Consider the following 14,339-nt stretch of genomic DNA (forward strand, 5'->3'; position numbering starts at 1 on the left):
TTTGGCCTTCTTAATCTCGAGGTTTCGGTCGCCGAATATAAATAAAACACAAATTTTCCAATATTTCTTTCTTCTGAGCCCCTATGGTCAGTGATCGTTAGTTTAAGACGATCGGTCTAACAAATAAACAAATTAGTTCTGACGTTACTTCGACGCTGTGGTGCAAAATATCAAGATCAATGTATAGTGTGTCTTTCGTTATCTTAAATTCATTTAAATTTTCAGTGTTATCGAATGGAAGGGGGGCAAGTTGTAATATCGCGGAAGCAATGTAAGACATTTGCTAAGATAGGAATATTTATTAATAGATCGGAAACGATTTGCACGTCGATCAGGTGCGGCGTCTTGTGCATCTCGTTGCACGATATGGCTTAATCTAGTACGACAAAGCTCGTGAAAGCTCGTAAGATCATAGATGAAAATAAATAGTATACATTAACAGAACATTATGTTATATGATGTATGACACATACAATAAAGTATGAACTGTAGTTGTGTAGCGCAATACGATATAACCTTTCGCACAATCATTGAAAGAAATTTAATTACTTATTATTGCTAAATAAATAAACACAAAATAATAAGAAAGAGGAGAGGGGGAAAAAGAGAGGATATAAATAAACTATATATAAACTATAAATATAATTACTTGTAACCTAACTGGATTATATATACATAAAACATAGTAAATTAATTGCTTTTAACAACAGTAATAAGATAACAGAAATATGTATGAGTATCAACTTCTTTCCTCCTTTTTTCTTTGTCAACGCTTCGGCTAGCCAGGATTACCCAGCCACCAATATTTGTGCAGAACGGAGACTAGACCAATAATTATTTTTACTACAAGTAATTTCTTTACCATAGGATTTTCTAAATACGTGATAAATAATTGGTAAATTATCTTTATCTTGAATCAAACTTATTGAATCAATGTAGATTGTAAATAGTAAACAGTAAATAGTAAAAGATGTCACGCGATATATATCCAGGCAAGCCATCAGACATTTACGTTAAAAAAGCCTGATGCGTTGCATTACACTTACGAAGATGTTATACTAGATATTGGCTTGTAACAAAGTAATTTGGTTCCAAGTAGCAGGCGTGGAATAAACAGTTATTTCGGTAAATGTCTTTTCAAGTTGGAATTTCGAAATTCAAAACATATTTTTATATTTTAGGTAGATTCATGGATTCAATTGTCCTGCGTAATACAGACGTAACGTTTCCTTTGATATACTATTCCATAAGCAATCTGATTCTTCTTTCGAAGGGATAACATGTTGCATAAGTCTTACGTACTGCTCATATGGACATATTTCACCACATTTAGGAATCGTATAAGTGATCAACTCTTCCGTAACGCCACTCCAGTGTAATATCTGTCAACGAAATTTACGAGATTAGATTTTACATGAACCGTACACGACAAACATTATTTAAGAACAAACACTGGAACTCGAACAGCGCATGACGTTGTATAGAGGGTGACAAGGAGTAAGTGGCCAAATTTTGGTACGGTATTCCACTGTTTCTACGAATAAGAAAAGCTTGTATAAACAATAGTTGAGAAACTCTTCCTTTCCGAGATATACACACTATAGAGTAATTGTCAGAGGTAGAATTTCAAATATTGTCATCATTTCTTTCGCTAGAAGTAAATGTGTTAGGGCAAGCTTTTTTACGTTGATATTGAAGGCAGCGTGTTTTATGGTAGATCAGTGGGTATCTAAGCATGTCATAATGTCATAGTGAAGAGACAAGTACTATCAGAATGATTTATCCTGCTATCGAGTGGGCAGATATTCAGTTTGCATATGGACGAGCTAACGGGAATGCCAGAGAATTTCAGCATCTCCATCAGCAGATTTCTTCTTAGAGACGATGTTCGGTTACAAATACTTTTGCTTTGGCGCATCGTAGGCATCTTTTTCGCCTGCTACAATTAACCGAAGGCGAAATAGACATGTTCGAACAACTAAAGTTGGAGATCAGATACTTAAACGCGTCGAAGTGAATCCAAAACTCAGTAGAAAACAAAGTTTTCGTTTAACAAAGTTTACTTTTTCGTGACACAATACGGCAAATTTTGTGAGAGAATATCACAATATCCTTATCAGATTCAGCAATAATTATAATGTGAACGGTCTTTAAATGTGTTGTTAAGGTGAACATTCTGAAGATTCTTTCCTCATACGTGTTACATTCGCTTGGTTTTAGTTTCGAAGATGTTAGCAAAAGCTTCTGTTTCGGCGACGGTATTGATTGAAGTGTTTCCAATTTCGAATAACGGTAATATAACATGAAGCTTAATATGAGTTGTATCTGTCTTATTGTTTAATACCTTAACTTATTTCACAGTAGCTTCACAGCGCGACGGATGAATAATTATCTAACCCATTGATTCTTCTCTCTTGCGTGAGTTGAAAAGAATTATTGAAAATGAGACGAGTTCGTTTATAGAAAAATGAGGAGACCCTGAAGCGTCTGTCTATGACAGAATAAGCAGTAATCGTAACATAAATTGAACTAAAGCGTTTTGCGAATATCTCGGAAACTGAAACTGAACGACTGTAACACGTATAGGGAGAAACTGTTCGGTATGTTGAGCTTGACAAAATATTTTACGGTCACTGAGGTCGGTAAAGTCATCCACTTTGTAAATATTTACCTATGCATGCGAGGACAAGAACTTCTGCCACCGGATTATCAACTACGAGTGATATTTTGTCGATGATATGTACCTGTAAAAATGAATTCGTATCCCGTATTTCGAAGTACACTGTTCGCAGACACGGTCAAGACGCTACTGTCAATTTTCATAACCAACATCTATATGGATGAATGCAAATGCACACGCCATTACCAAAAGTGTTTATATCCCGGAAAGTAAGAGTTTTCAGAATTATATTTACGTGATCTTCTCTTATCCTTAGGAACGGTAGAATACGGTACCAAAGTTTCACCATCTATTTCTTTGTCACCATGTACAGTTAATTTCAACACATTTCAAGTAAACTTTTATTTTATATAGTTTAACAAAACGTACCTTAACAAATTTTTGACCAATGTTGTTTCGTAATGTTTCAACCATAATTGCAGATCCAAATCTGGGGATTTCAGGTTTACTTAAATTGTGTGCTCTGGCAAAGGCTGCGATGTTTATTTCATGCCCACTATATACGTAAATCTTCGGAGACCTTATATCTTTCTTCGTATTCATGTTTTTAATAAATTCCTTTAGAAGAAAACCTCCATTTAGTCGCTTCAGTAACGTGTTATAAGATTGAATATCATACTCCAATTTTACAAGTGGCACCATTTTCCTTTGTACATCTTTGGTTGCCCATTTGGGGAGGGTAATGTTCATACTTTTCTGTAATTCAAGAATTTTCAGCAATCCGAACCTGTTCGTTACCATTCATACGACAATAAAATTATAATTGTAAAAATGCAATGAATTCTATTGTATATTTATACTGCGTGATTAATTATTTTATACAAAATTGAATGAAATATGCCATACGAAGACAATTAACAGATTGTAAAAACGTAAAATATATTATGCAGTAAAATTGTATGTGTTGTTATGGTAAAATGTAATTTTCTACGAGAACAGCTAAGTTTAATACTTAATCTGCGAATTTTGTTACAATATGTAAGATCATTTACGATATCGAACATTATAGTCTTCATTTCTGGCTGGATGACGGAATCACTGCATAATCCCTCCCTCGAACTTTTGCATTCCTGCCTCTAGAAAATTTCGTCGAACGTTACAGACAAAGAAAGACTGAAACGCAATTCTTTTTTCCTTTCGGTTTCGTCATATTTTGATTCGTAGAAGCAGCTCTTAAATCTTTTACCATCTGTTGCCGGACGTCTTTATTTTTCACTCCAAATTGAGTATTCGAGGTACTTCAAAATTTGCTTTAAAAGTATTCAAAGTTTCTATTCCTAACGTACTCAGTTTTCTAATGTTTTTCATATTATCTAGTTATTAATAAGCTAGAATTAATATGCCGAATGGCATCGTTACATTTCGATTTACTTCAGAATCAAAGTGTTTTGTGAACTATCAAAGCTTTTGTTCTAAAAATATCAGTATATTGTTTAGGATAGAAGATATTAGTAAACTAATTCCCCGCTTGGAAATATAAATTCATTGAACTTTTATTTATCGGACTAATCAAGACCGTTGATTTATTATTATTATTATTATTATTATTATTAATGCGGAAATACTAGAAAATTAAATTGTATTCTGTAAGGGCATCTAAAATTCACCAAACCATCAAGGTAACACCAATATTACTGCAGAATAAAATGTGGAAAAACGTTTTTATGTGAGAATTACGCATTGCTGTAGTTTTCCATTATAAAGAAAAAAATAGTTTTTGTAATTAGAAAATGGAACTTTCGAATTTCCAGATATTATAATTTATTACGATTAATATTAACGTAGGATTAATATATTATTGCTAATGTATTAATATACTATAATAATTTTATAGTTCATATATAATAACATAGCCTATAGGATGAACGTTACACGGTTTTAGTTGCCTATTTTATTTACGCTTTTTATGTGTATTGTCATATCGGTGAAATTATGAATGCGTATAATTTTTGCGTCATGGTGTAAAAATATTGTGATCGTACTTTTCAGGCGATAAAATAATTAGGAAAAATGTTCATATAAACATTTATGTGACTAATAAGGCATGTGACTAAGTCATACCTGTGTCGTGAAGAAGATGTGTAGTGCATAAATTGAGTGAATCGGATCTGATGTCATGTTTAAACCAGTGTGCATTGCAAGATACTCAAAAAGTCGTTTGTTCTGCGATATTTTCTTCTGAATCAAAGGTGAATTTTTCGTTTTACGATATTCATCGCGGAACCTGAAACAAATATTTTTTATACTATAATTATAATCAAATGAAAAATTCAAGAAAACGTCTTCGATACATAATAAATAATAGCTGCATCTGAAATCTGAAAGTCACATTACAATTTGTTATTTGTTCCCCATACAAAATATCCAAATAAAACAAAAAATATATATATTCATATGATATTCATTCTAAGACTGATACAAGATGTCTAAGATGTTTAAGACTGGGTATATAAGACATAGATTACGTATGGATATATAAGAAGGGAACTTAGTTATTAAGAAGTTAAATAACAAGTAAATACGTATTGTCTATTTATTTTGTATTTAATTTCTATCGTTTGTTTAATAACATTAGATATAAATTTTAATTACAAAATATACGCACTATTAAATTTTACAACTTCCTGAATAATTTCAATTATTTTATAATTACCTAGTTTTATAAAATCAAAATTAAGTGCCAGTTTTTGGCAATAAAAGAAAATATTATAAATAAAACCAATTGGTTACTGGCATTTCAATTATCGTTTTTATGAGAAACGACTTCTTTCATAATACCTACGTTTTAAAGAATATAATATAACATTAATAATGTTAATTTTAGAAAGAAAATCATACATGAAATCTATCCCCTGCTAACAAAATTTCTTTATGGCTAATGTAGGCAAAAATTTGATATACAGCAAAGATGTAATTAAACATGAGACTTCAATTTTATTAAAAACACACATCTGTCACATTCGATGACTTTCTATTTAGAAAGATAGAAATGACCTTGCAATTTCCTCCATCCCTTCACCAACCAAAGAGTCATAATATGCATCCTTTTATGTCAGTTATATGTATAACATTTTGTCACATTGTTTTTCTGTTCGTTGTAATATTATTTCTCCATAGGTATTACAATAAATCAATGTATAATCCTACATTGCGATAGGCACAAGAACGAGGATAACGATATGTTTAAATTGATTTATATACTTACGCTGGACACCTCATTGGGAACAGTAGATTGTCTAGAATCGTCGGCAAGTAATTCGCTGCTATTGGAGATAACAGTATTCGGCCTTCCTCGCTCAGTGTAGGAGGATACAGACCGGCCAACACTAGCTGCAGAGACATTTTTGTTCGCTCAACGTCCGAACTGTAAGCGAAAACGCTACCATATTTATGACTACCACCCAGAAATGTACTATACCGTCTTCTCAACATTGCGCCAAGACGAAATTCTCTTATTTTCCCAACCTAGATGAAAACAAACAGAATAAAAGTATATTACATCGTAGGGCTTTATACTAAGGCTAATTTTACTTCGAATCCTTGCAATTTATTTAAAGAAATGCGAAGTAATGTGAGTTAATAAAAAACATAACGATTAAAGGATTTTCTGTTCTTGATCGGAGACTCTAAGTTGTATAAATATCAATAAAAAAAGCCGCCTGTTTTCGTTACGTTTAATAATATTTTGTAATCCTTTGAATCTTATCACAAATCTCTTCGATATCTAAGCTTTGCTTTAGATTAGATATGCAAGGCAAAAGAAAATAATACAGGGGAATATTAATTTTGCATTTTCTTCAAAGTATTCGTGTTCATTTCGATAGTACGATAAAAATGTGCAGGGGAATGAATTGTTCGGCAGGATTGTACGTGAAAAGTCCATTACTGTTACTATACTTTATTTTAAAGTCATTTTACATATCATTAAGATATAACGTGTACTTACCTCAGTTAATTGACCATAACCAAGCGATTCGTAAATAGGATTATAGGCTAATGTAGGATATAATTCTTCTTCATTTGGTGTTCGATCGCCATGTCTAAATACCTAAAAATTGTTAAAAAGGATTATTGAGACGAGTACTAAATGTATTAGCATGAAGTATTTTTATATGTTAATTTTCACTTTTATTAAAAACATGTAACTGTTCTCTGTATTGTGTCTGATAACAAAGAGAGAGGCAGGGGGGAGAGGACACGGAAACGCATTGGATGTAAGTGAAAGGATTGAACTGCACGAATTAAAACATTTATATTTCCTAAGGACAATACTTGTTTATACGTATCAAGCATATTTCATCCGACATAGCAAATGTTGATTCACAATATTAATTGATAATTGTAACAGGTTCAACGGGAGAATATATCCTACAAGGTGCAAGAGGAATCATCTCGGCTCGTTAATTTGTTTCGGATATAATACACATAAAAAAGCTATAAAAGATAATACCCATCGAATTGAGATACCTTCCTACTTTCCCCGAAGTCGATATAAAAATTACAATTATATTATATTGTATAGCGCAATTATTTAAACAATTTAAGATTAACATGATGTAGGTGTTTCAATAGAAACACGAGCGCAATAAATGCAAACGAGTTTCTTTGGAAGCTCATCAGAAAGAAATCGTAACGCAAAGGAAAATCATTTCAAAGTATATCAAACAGTTCAAGATTTCCTTATATTACTATGTAAATCACGTATATGTACAGTATGTCCGTTTTAAATGTGTACTTTTTATAAGTATCGGAAATGTAAAGAAACGAAAAAATGTTTCAGATGAAAGGTGAAAGACGAAACTTGTTTGACTTCATAGGGAAAACGTAATAGAATATTTTGATCTTTTTTGTGTTCTTATTTCCAAAGTAACTTTTTAAGATGAAACTACATATTTTTGTACACACCATTCGATTCACTTTTTAATTCTCTAGAAAAAAGCTATTAAAATTGTTGGGCCGAAAAGTAGGCAGTTTGAGAGCTATTTTATTTTAACTTTGATCTTATAAAACTTGTTGTATAAAAAACGAGGAAGGACAACGCAGTTGCTTTTATCTTTAAACGTTTAAATCTTTTAAACCAATCATTTTTCCACTTTAAGTACCTAAATACATTTTTGTAGGAGTTAGAAATTCATCGAATGAAGTATAAAAAATGTATAGTTCCACTTGAAAAAATGATTAAGCTTTATACTTACAAAAATAAAGCATGTGTAGACATTTAGAACAGATACACTACATGTATAATGTAAATGCATGGTTGATAAGTCACATTGAAATTGGAATTCTTAGAGTAAAAAATTTGTAAGTAAAATTTAACAGTGTTAGATTAGATATTATTTATTTTACTAAAACTTCCCGTAGTTCAATTTTATCCAAAAAATGTGTTTAAGTACTCACAATTTGAAGCGACTCCAACTCATAATTTGCTTTTGTTGACTGCACGATCAGAGTTAGGAGGAAAAATATTTCTACGTATACTTTTATACAAATCATTTTTTATATGATATAGAACCAATTCTTAAAATGATGCGTAAGGAAAATTATTAGTCTGTTTTTCTGTAATAGTTGAAGAGCAGTGGTAAACTCGCTTGAGCGAAAGATACTGCCAATTTACCACAGACGCAATAAAATTTATAACTTATAACTGCAGACAATCGACGGTCCAAATAAGTGGAAGAGAAGGGATAAGTCATCGCAATCTGACAACTTAATATCTACATGCTTAACAATCTGGAGATTAAAAATGCTTCCGTATCTCAAGTGAAGCAACGTATAATTACGCTTCGAGGGAAGAATTGGATAGTTGCAGAGGTAAATGTACATGAAATGATACTAATTGTCCACATGTGAGTATAACTTTCGGGAGCCTGTTAAATTGTTAGAATTTTCTTAGCATCACTGAGAATCAGTAGAATATAGAATCTTGTTATAAATAGAACTATACATTTGACTTTTATTTTTCCAAATGTGAATGTATTATAATCCATACAATCATATTATAATTTTCATTATTAAAAGAAATATTCATCTCGAAAGAATTAAAACTGTCGTTCGATTAACAATACGGTAGATCAATAACGATCTGTACGGATGCACATGTTACTTGCACAATAAAGATATCGAATCGATATCGATATGAAATTAGCAACGTACGTATTATAAGAAGATAATATTGGAGAAATGTTTATGTATAGTAATATAAAATGTATAGTAATGTATAGTAATATAATAATATGCATAATAATAGAAAATTTCTTCGTAGTAACGAACACAATACAAACAGAGAAGGACATTGGGTACGTAGGTGCATACAAATCAAAGAAGGTACGAGTGAACTCCACGTAGAAAAATAATTTAAAAAATAAAAAAAGCATCACGTAGCAAAATAGCTTATACCGAATAAAAATGTTATGGATATGATTATATAGGAAGTCGCCGTACTCATGGTACAAATGATGTGGAGGTGATTTTACACGAAAGAAACAAGTTGCAAACATAAAATGAATTAATTTTGCTTGAGGCTCGTCGTCGAGAAAATCAAATTTGAAAATTTGTTCGGTACATGTGAACACGGCCAATTACCGATTGGATGCGAATATACAACCAACAGAAGGTTGAAAAATAAAGAATATAAGTGAAAAATATAGAATACAATTTTTCCGTTTAAGGGCTTATTTTAAAAGTCATTATCAATTTTCGAATTTCACATCTCTTCAGAGGCAATTTCGACTTATTGTTACACGCAGAATAATCTCTCATCGATTATTCGCTCCTATCCAGTCTGGAACCAGCTAAGTTTAAGTATACTTGAAGAATCTTCAAACTCGATTGTCTCAGAAACGAAACTTGGGACGAAAAAGATTTATTCTGCATTTTCGACTTATCGTTTTATATAGAAGCGCTTACCTTATTTGTACCGCCAATACTGGGATACCCTGCGTAAAAGTGCGAACCACGCAAAGGGCTCAGCCGAATAAGCATAATAAAAGTGCTGCTATACCAAATTTAACTTGTAATACATCGATCGAAAGAGCTTCCTAGGAAAAGCGTTTCGACAAAGTTTTAACCGCTTACCTCTATATTATTTAAGTAGTTATTGACTTAAACATAGTTTACAGCTTTACTGCTCGATGTCTCATATTATATCTTATATCTATAAAAAATTTGATGAAAAATCTGAGATAGTATAGCCATGGCGTTACGCCGTTGATACAATTTATTCTTTATCGTGTGCTTGACATATCGCCTGCTAAGATACTCGGCAAAATCTTCGGTGTTCAGCGAGTAAATTCTACGATCAACGATGACAGCTATACAGATTAGTAGGAGCTAAAAAGATAAAGATTAGCCAAGACATTTAAAAATTCACCATTTAATGAAGATAAAACTATTTACAGTTGCACGTAATATTCTCATATGATATGCCCATTATAGCAATTATATAAATATAGATAGGTCAATCTTTTTTTAACTAGGAAGCACCGTCTTGAAAAAACTAAACAGATTGTGAGATGATAAATATAACAGGTAGCTTCTACTGTAAAATATAAATATCGTCTAATTAAATCTAAATTTAATAACTTCAATAAAAATGTGGCATTTTGAAAGCTGGCTAATTTTTTAAAAACAGGTTCTACAATTAAAAAGCCAGAAACGTGACACTATGGCTACAGTGTCTCAGGTTATTTTCGTAATATCTCTTTTCATCTGGATCTTTCAAATACGTTATTCTTATCAATGAGTATAATTGATTATGACAGGTATTTATGGCAATCTATCAAATACCGTGCCATAGAACACGTTAGTATCAAATGATCGTGTATTATTTATAGACTAAATATGTTATGTATCATGAAATTCGTGATATATTGCAATTACGACCACATTAAAAAAATAATCAAATCTGAAAACGCAACGATTTCAATATCTGCAAATATCAGTAGATTGCAAATCAGCAATACTACAGCTAATGAGTACACAAAACAGTATTATAAAATGATTAAATTCCATTAATTTATTACTATCTTACAAATCTTGATACGATCAGAAATTCTCAGTAACAATTATAACAATTATTAGTGACAATTATCTGTGGTTTGATTTCAAAATTTTGTGAATCTGTTTTCTACAATTATAGCTTCAGTTCGGGGCAAAAGTATATTAAATTTAATATTTTCGTTTATTTCTGAATATATTTATGTTATACATAATATGTGTGTGTGTGTGTGAAATGCGGTTTATAAAAGTTTTACAGGGAAAGTTACAAATAAAAGCTATACTCTATTTCGTGAGAAGAGTCAATTAAGGTAAACAGAGGTAAGTGACTAGGAGAAACGGAATTGTTGAAATTGGTATGATTGATACAAAAGAGTTTGTGTTAATTGTTTATATATATATATATATATATATATATATTGTCCTCGAGCCAGAGGATACACGGATAATTAGCTGCACATTCTTAGCTGGAAAATTGAGAAGACCGGTGAAGAATAGTTATTGTATGCATTTTAGTATGTATTTCTTTATTATAAAATATATTTCCGCCATTATAGCTTTACCGTTAAACTGTTGCAGTGAATTATCACACCCGACAACATAAAAAATAGAGAAAAATAACCTACGTCATACTCCGACATTACTGACATGAGATAAAACGGAATACATTGTGGCCGGGACTGCCGCGCCACGTAACATGGCAGTGATGTCTTTAAGAATGTCATCGAATTAATCTAATGAAGGACTTCAGATTATATGGGTTGGTAATTGTTCGTACTATGTAATTAACAGCTTATTTTTCTGGTTAAGTCTCGCATTAGAAACCTAACAATTATTATTGAGCTTTCATTGTACCTAATAACTATACAAGTTCGTCAAGACTGATTGCGATAAATACAATATCAATCTTGTTTAATCTAGCTTAATTCTTCAGCATATATTAACAGTAGATAAAACAACGAAGTACATTTATAATAAATTTTTGTATTTAGATCCATAGATTTATATTGAACTTAAAATCTTTCTCGAAATCTAAGTGAAATATTTAAGAAAATAATTAACGAAGAAAGTTATATTTCATAATTACATGAATTGTAGAAACATAGATAAAAATGTCATACGTTGGCAATAAGAAAAGTATATTTAATTTACATAAACATGAAAAAATCCAATTACATTTCCTTCTATCCATTAGATACAACTATATTATATCAAATTGCAGTAAGTTTCGTAATTGAATACAGGGTATGAATATTTATGTAGTTGTAACAACTTCAGATTTCTTATTTATGGAATTAAAGTAATATTATAAAATAACGCTTGCACGTACGTTAGATTTGATAGCAAGTAAAAGATTTCTCGTTTATTTAAATATATTTTAATTAGGCAAAATAAAAGGTCTAGTTACGTATCTTTTGATTATTTTTCATTTCCTTAATACATACTTACTTACTTGATTATAGAAAAAGCTGGACATGTTCGTTCATTTGTTCATGATAAACATAACCAGACTGATAACCTTCTCAAGAATTATATTAAGGTATAAAATGTAAAATTTTCCTTCAATTACGGCAAACGATAAACAATTCGGGATGGTGGTGAGTAACAAGAAAATGTCGGAAACTCAGGCCATGTTTTACCCACCTTCGCTAATGCCTGCTTTTATGGGTGCTTATCCTCCGACAAAGTTGGGTCTTTCCTTGTACGAAGGTGGAAGCATTGGTTATTTCCAGAATTACAGAAACGAAACGTTATCGAAATTCTCGGTAAGTTTGTTTCCAACCTATTTAGTTAAAGCGCATGAAACGAGCGCTATTTTGCATCTCTGACTTATTAATCTCTGCGAGACGATACCTAGTGTCATTTCTAAATGTCTAACTGTCTGTTACCGTTTTATTAGTTTAACGAATGTTTATTATAACGTGATTATATGCAATATGAACGGCGATTTATTATGTTCAGAAAGAGAAAAACTTAAAAGTGGTATGTAATAATTGCAATAAAGAATTACATTTTCAAAAGTAGAATATCTTAAGCTTCGCTTTCTTTCCCTCGTTTGTAAATATAACAATGAAAGAAATTATTCTATGTTGATATAGCAAATTCCTCTCATACATTTTATCAACCCTTAACGCTCCAAGAGTGCCTTTCAAGCACCACCGATATGCGGCGCTCTACTCCAAATGTATTTTTCGATCGTTATCGGTAATCTTTTACAAATAAAAAATAATACTCCTCAGTCAGTTATAAGCGATCGGTGAAGGCAATCAGATCTGAACCTGTTTTATTTTAAACCCATCTATTTTAATTATGTCGAGAAGAAAAATGAATCATCTTTGCGAGGAAAATATAGATAGTGACGATGACAATTTTGATTTTTGCATCTATAATGATGTAGCTGTTGACTTAGAAAGCAGTTATAGTGACAGCAGTGATAGTGATATTCTTGCTCCTGGAAGAAGAAGAAGAAAAATAAGAAAACTTTCATCGAGTGACGAAAGTGCAGACGATGGAGAACCACAGGAAGAGAATCTAACTAAGAGTATTTGTAACGTAAGATCTTCTGATTGGCAGGCAATTTTTAACAAAGATATCATTTCACAACAATTTTATTACGCCACGAGGCTTATCATAGGCCATGTCCCTAACCGTCGCTCGTGGTACTGCAGTGTCGCAGACGGATCGTCTTATAGGACCGGCGAAATATATACAATGTAGCGACAAGCGCATAGTTGTCATCAAGCAGCGAGTTCTAGAAACGTCGATTCGCCTTCGGTCCGTTATTTCATCTACACAAAGAAGGTGGTATTCGTGATCATAGGCGCGAACGGTGACGTGACCCGAGCGTAGTGGGGATAGTCTCCCAGAGAAGATAAAGAAAAAATCGAAGGGGCACTCAGTATCATTTGAGGATTGAAACGGAATGCGTCGAGAGGTTCAAACGAATAAAATACAGGTCGCTTAATCTAACCAATACATCGAGAAATATGATAAAGTCGGGTCGAATTATTGTAACAAACTAATTGTATTCATCATCAAATAATTTGTGACGTGCTCGTTATAATATTAAATATTGTCAAATGTACAAGTTTATATTAATCCTGTTAATTCAGTGTGAAATTCATTTGAGCTACCTCTGTTATCTTAATCGAAAAGATTAAGATTAATTCGCGGCGTCGATTATCGGAATCGTAGCGAGAATTTACGCCTCTCGCTGACGCGTTTTCCTCGCGAACGCGTCTCTCCGGGAACGGTTGTAACAAATTGAATTTTCGACTGGTACAAAAACTCCTGGTCCGCAGATACACAATATTATATGTACCCATTCAGTACTTTCAATTATGTTTTACTAATGCCGAAAGAGGAAAAGAAAAAGCGTCTTGTTTGTTCACGAAAATGAAGTAATGCGGCAAAAAAACAAACAGTTTTACTGTGAGACCTGTGAACGCAAACCCGGTTTGCATCCCAATGAATGTTTTAAAAAATTCCATACATTACTCAATTATAATTAATATAAACATTGTAATCAAAATTATATTACTTCTGAGATGAATAAAGATTGTTTTGAATGACTTTAATATTGTTATTTACACGTAATTGTAGCATTTAAAATCTGACACTTAAAAACTTGCAAGTCGAAGTATGATGAGAATAAGTTAGAGCT

General features: G+C 31.9%; 1 protein-coding gene across 1 annotated transcript; it reads right to left on the reverse strand.

The window, feature by feature from the left end:
- Positions 1 to 1,132: 1,132 nt before the first annotated feature.
- On the reverse strand, positions 1,133 to 8,302 carry LOC138188728 (venom acid phosphatase Acph-1-like). The gene is made up of 6 exons (XM_069130764.1): positions 8,078 to 8,302; positions 6,627 to 6,728; positions 5,886 to 6,145; positions 4,742 to 4,904; positions 3,050 to 3,376; positions 1,133 to 1,382 (listed from the first exon to the last, which is right to left on the reverse strand). Exons 1-6 carry the CDS (start codon positions 8,171 to 8,173, stop codon positions 1,188 to 1,190), a joined length of 1,143 nt encoding a protein of 380 aa, XP_068986865.1. The 5' UTR covers positions 8,174 to 8,302; the 3' UTR covers positions 1,133 to 1,187.
- Between the last annotated feature and the right edge of the window lie 6,037 nt (positions 8,303 to 14,339).

The sequence above is a fragment of the Bombus flavifrons genome, chromosome 17 (assembly GCF_040668555.2).
Source record: "Bombus flavifrons isolate JBK064 chromosome 17, iyBomFlav1_principal, whole genome shotgun sequence".
Classification (NCBI taxonomy): Eukaryota; Metazoa; Arthropoda; class Insecta; order Hymenoptera; family Apidae; genus Bombus; species Bombus flavifrons.

Coding starts and splice junctions, on each gene's coding strand:
- LOC138188728 (XM_069130764.1), bottom strand. CDS start 8,173: ATGATTTGTATAAAAGTATACGTAGAAATATTTTTCCTCCTAACTCTG. Junction 6,729..8,077: donor AGTTGGAGTCGCTTCAAATT/GTGAGTACTTAA, acceptor AACAATTTTTAG/GTATTTAGACATGGCGATCG. Junction 4,905..5,885: donor TTCCCAATGAGGTGTCCAGC/GTAAGTATATAA, acceptor TATTTGTTTCAG/GTTCCGCGATGAATATCGTA.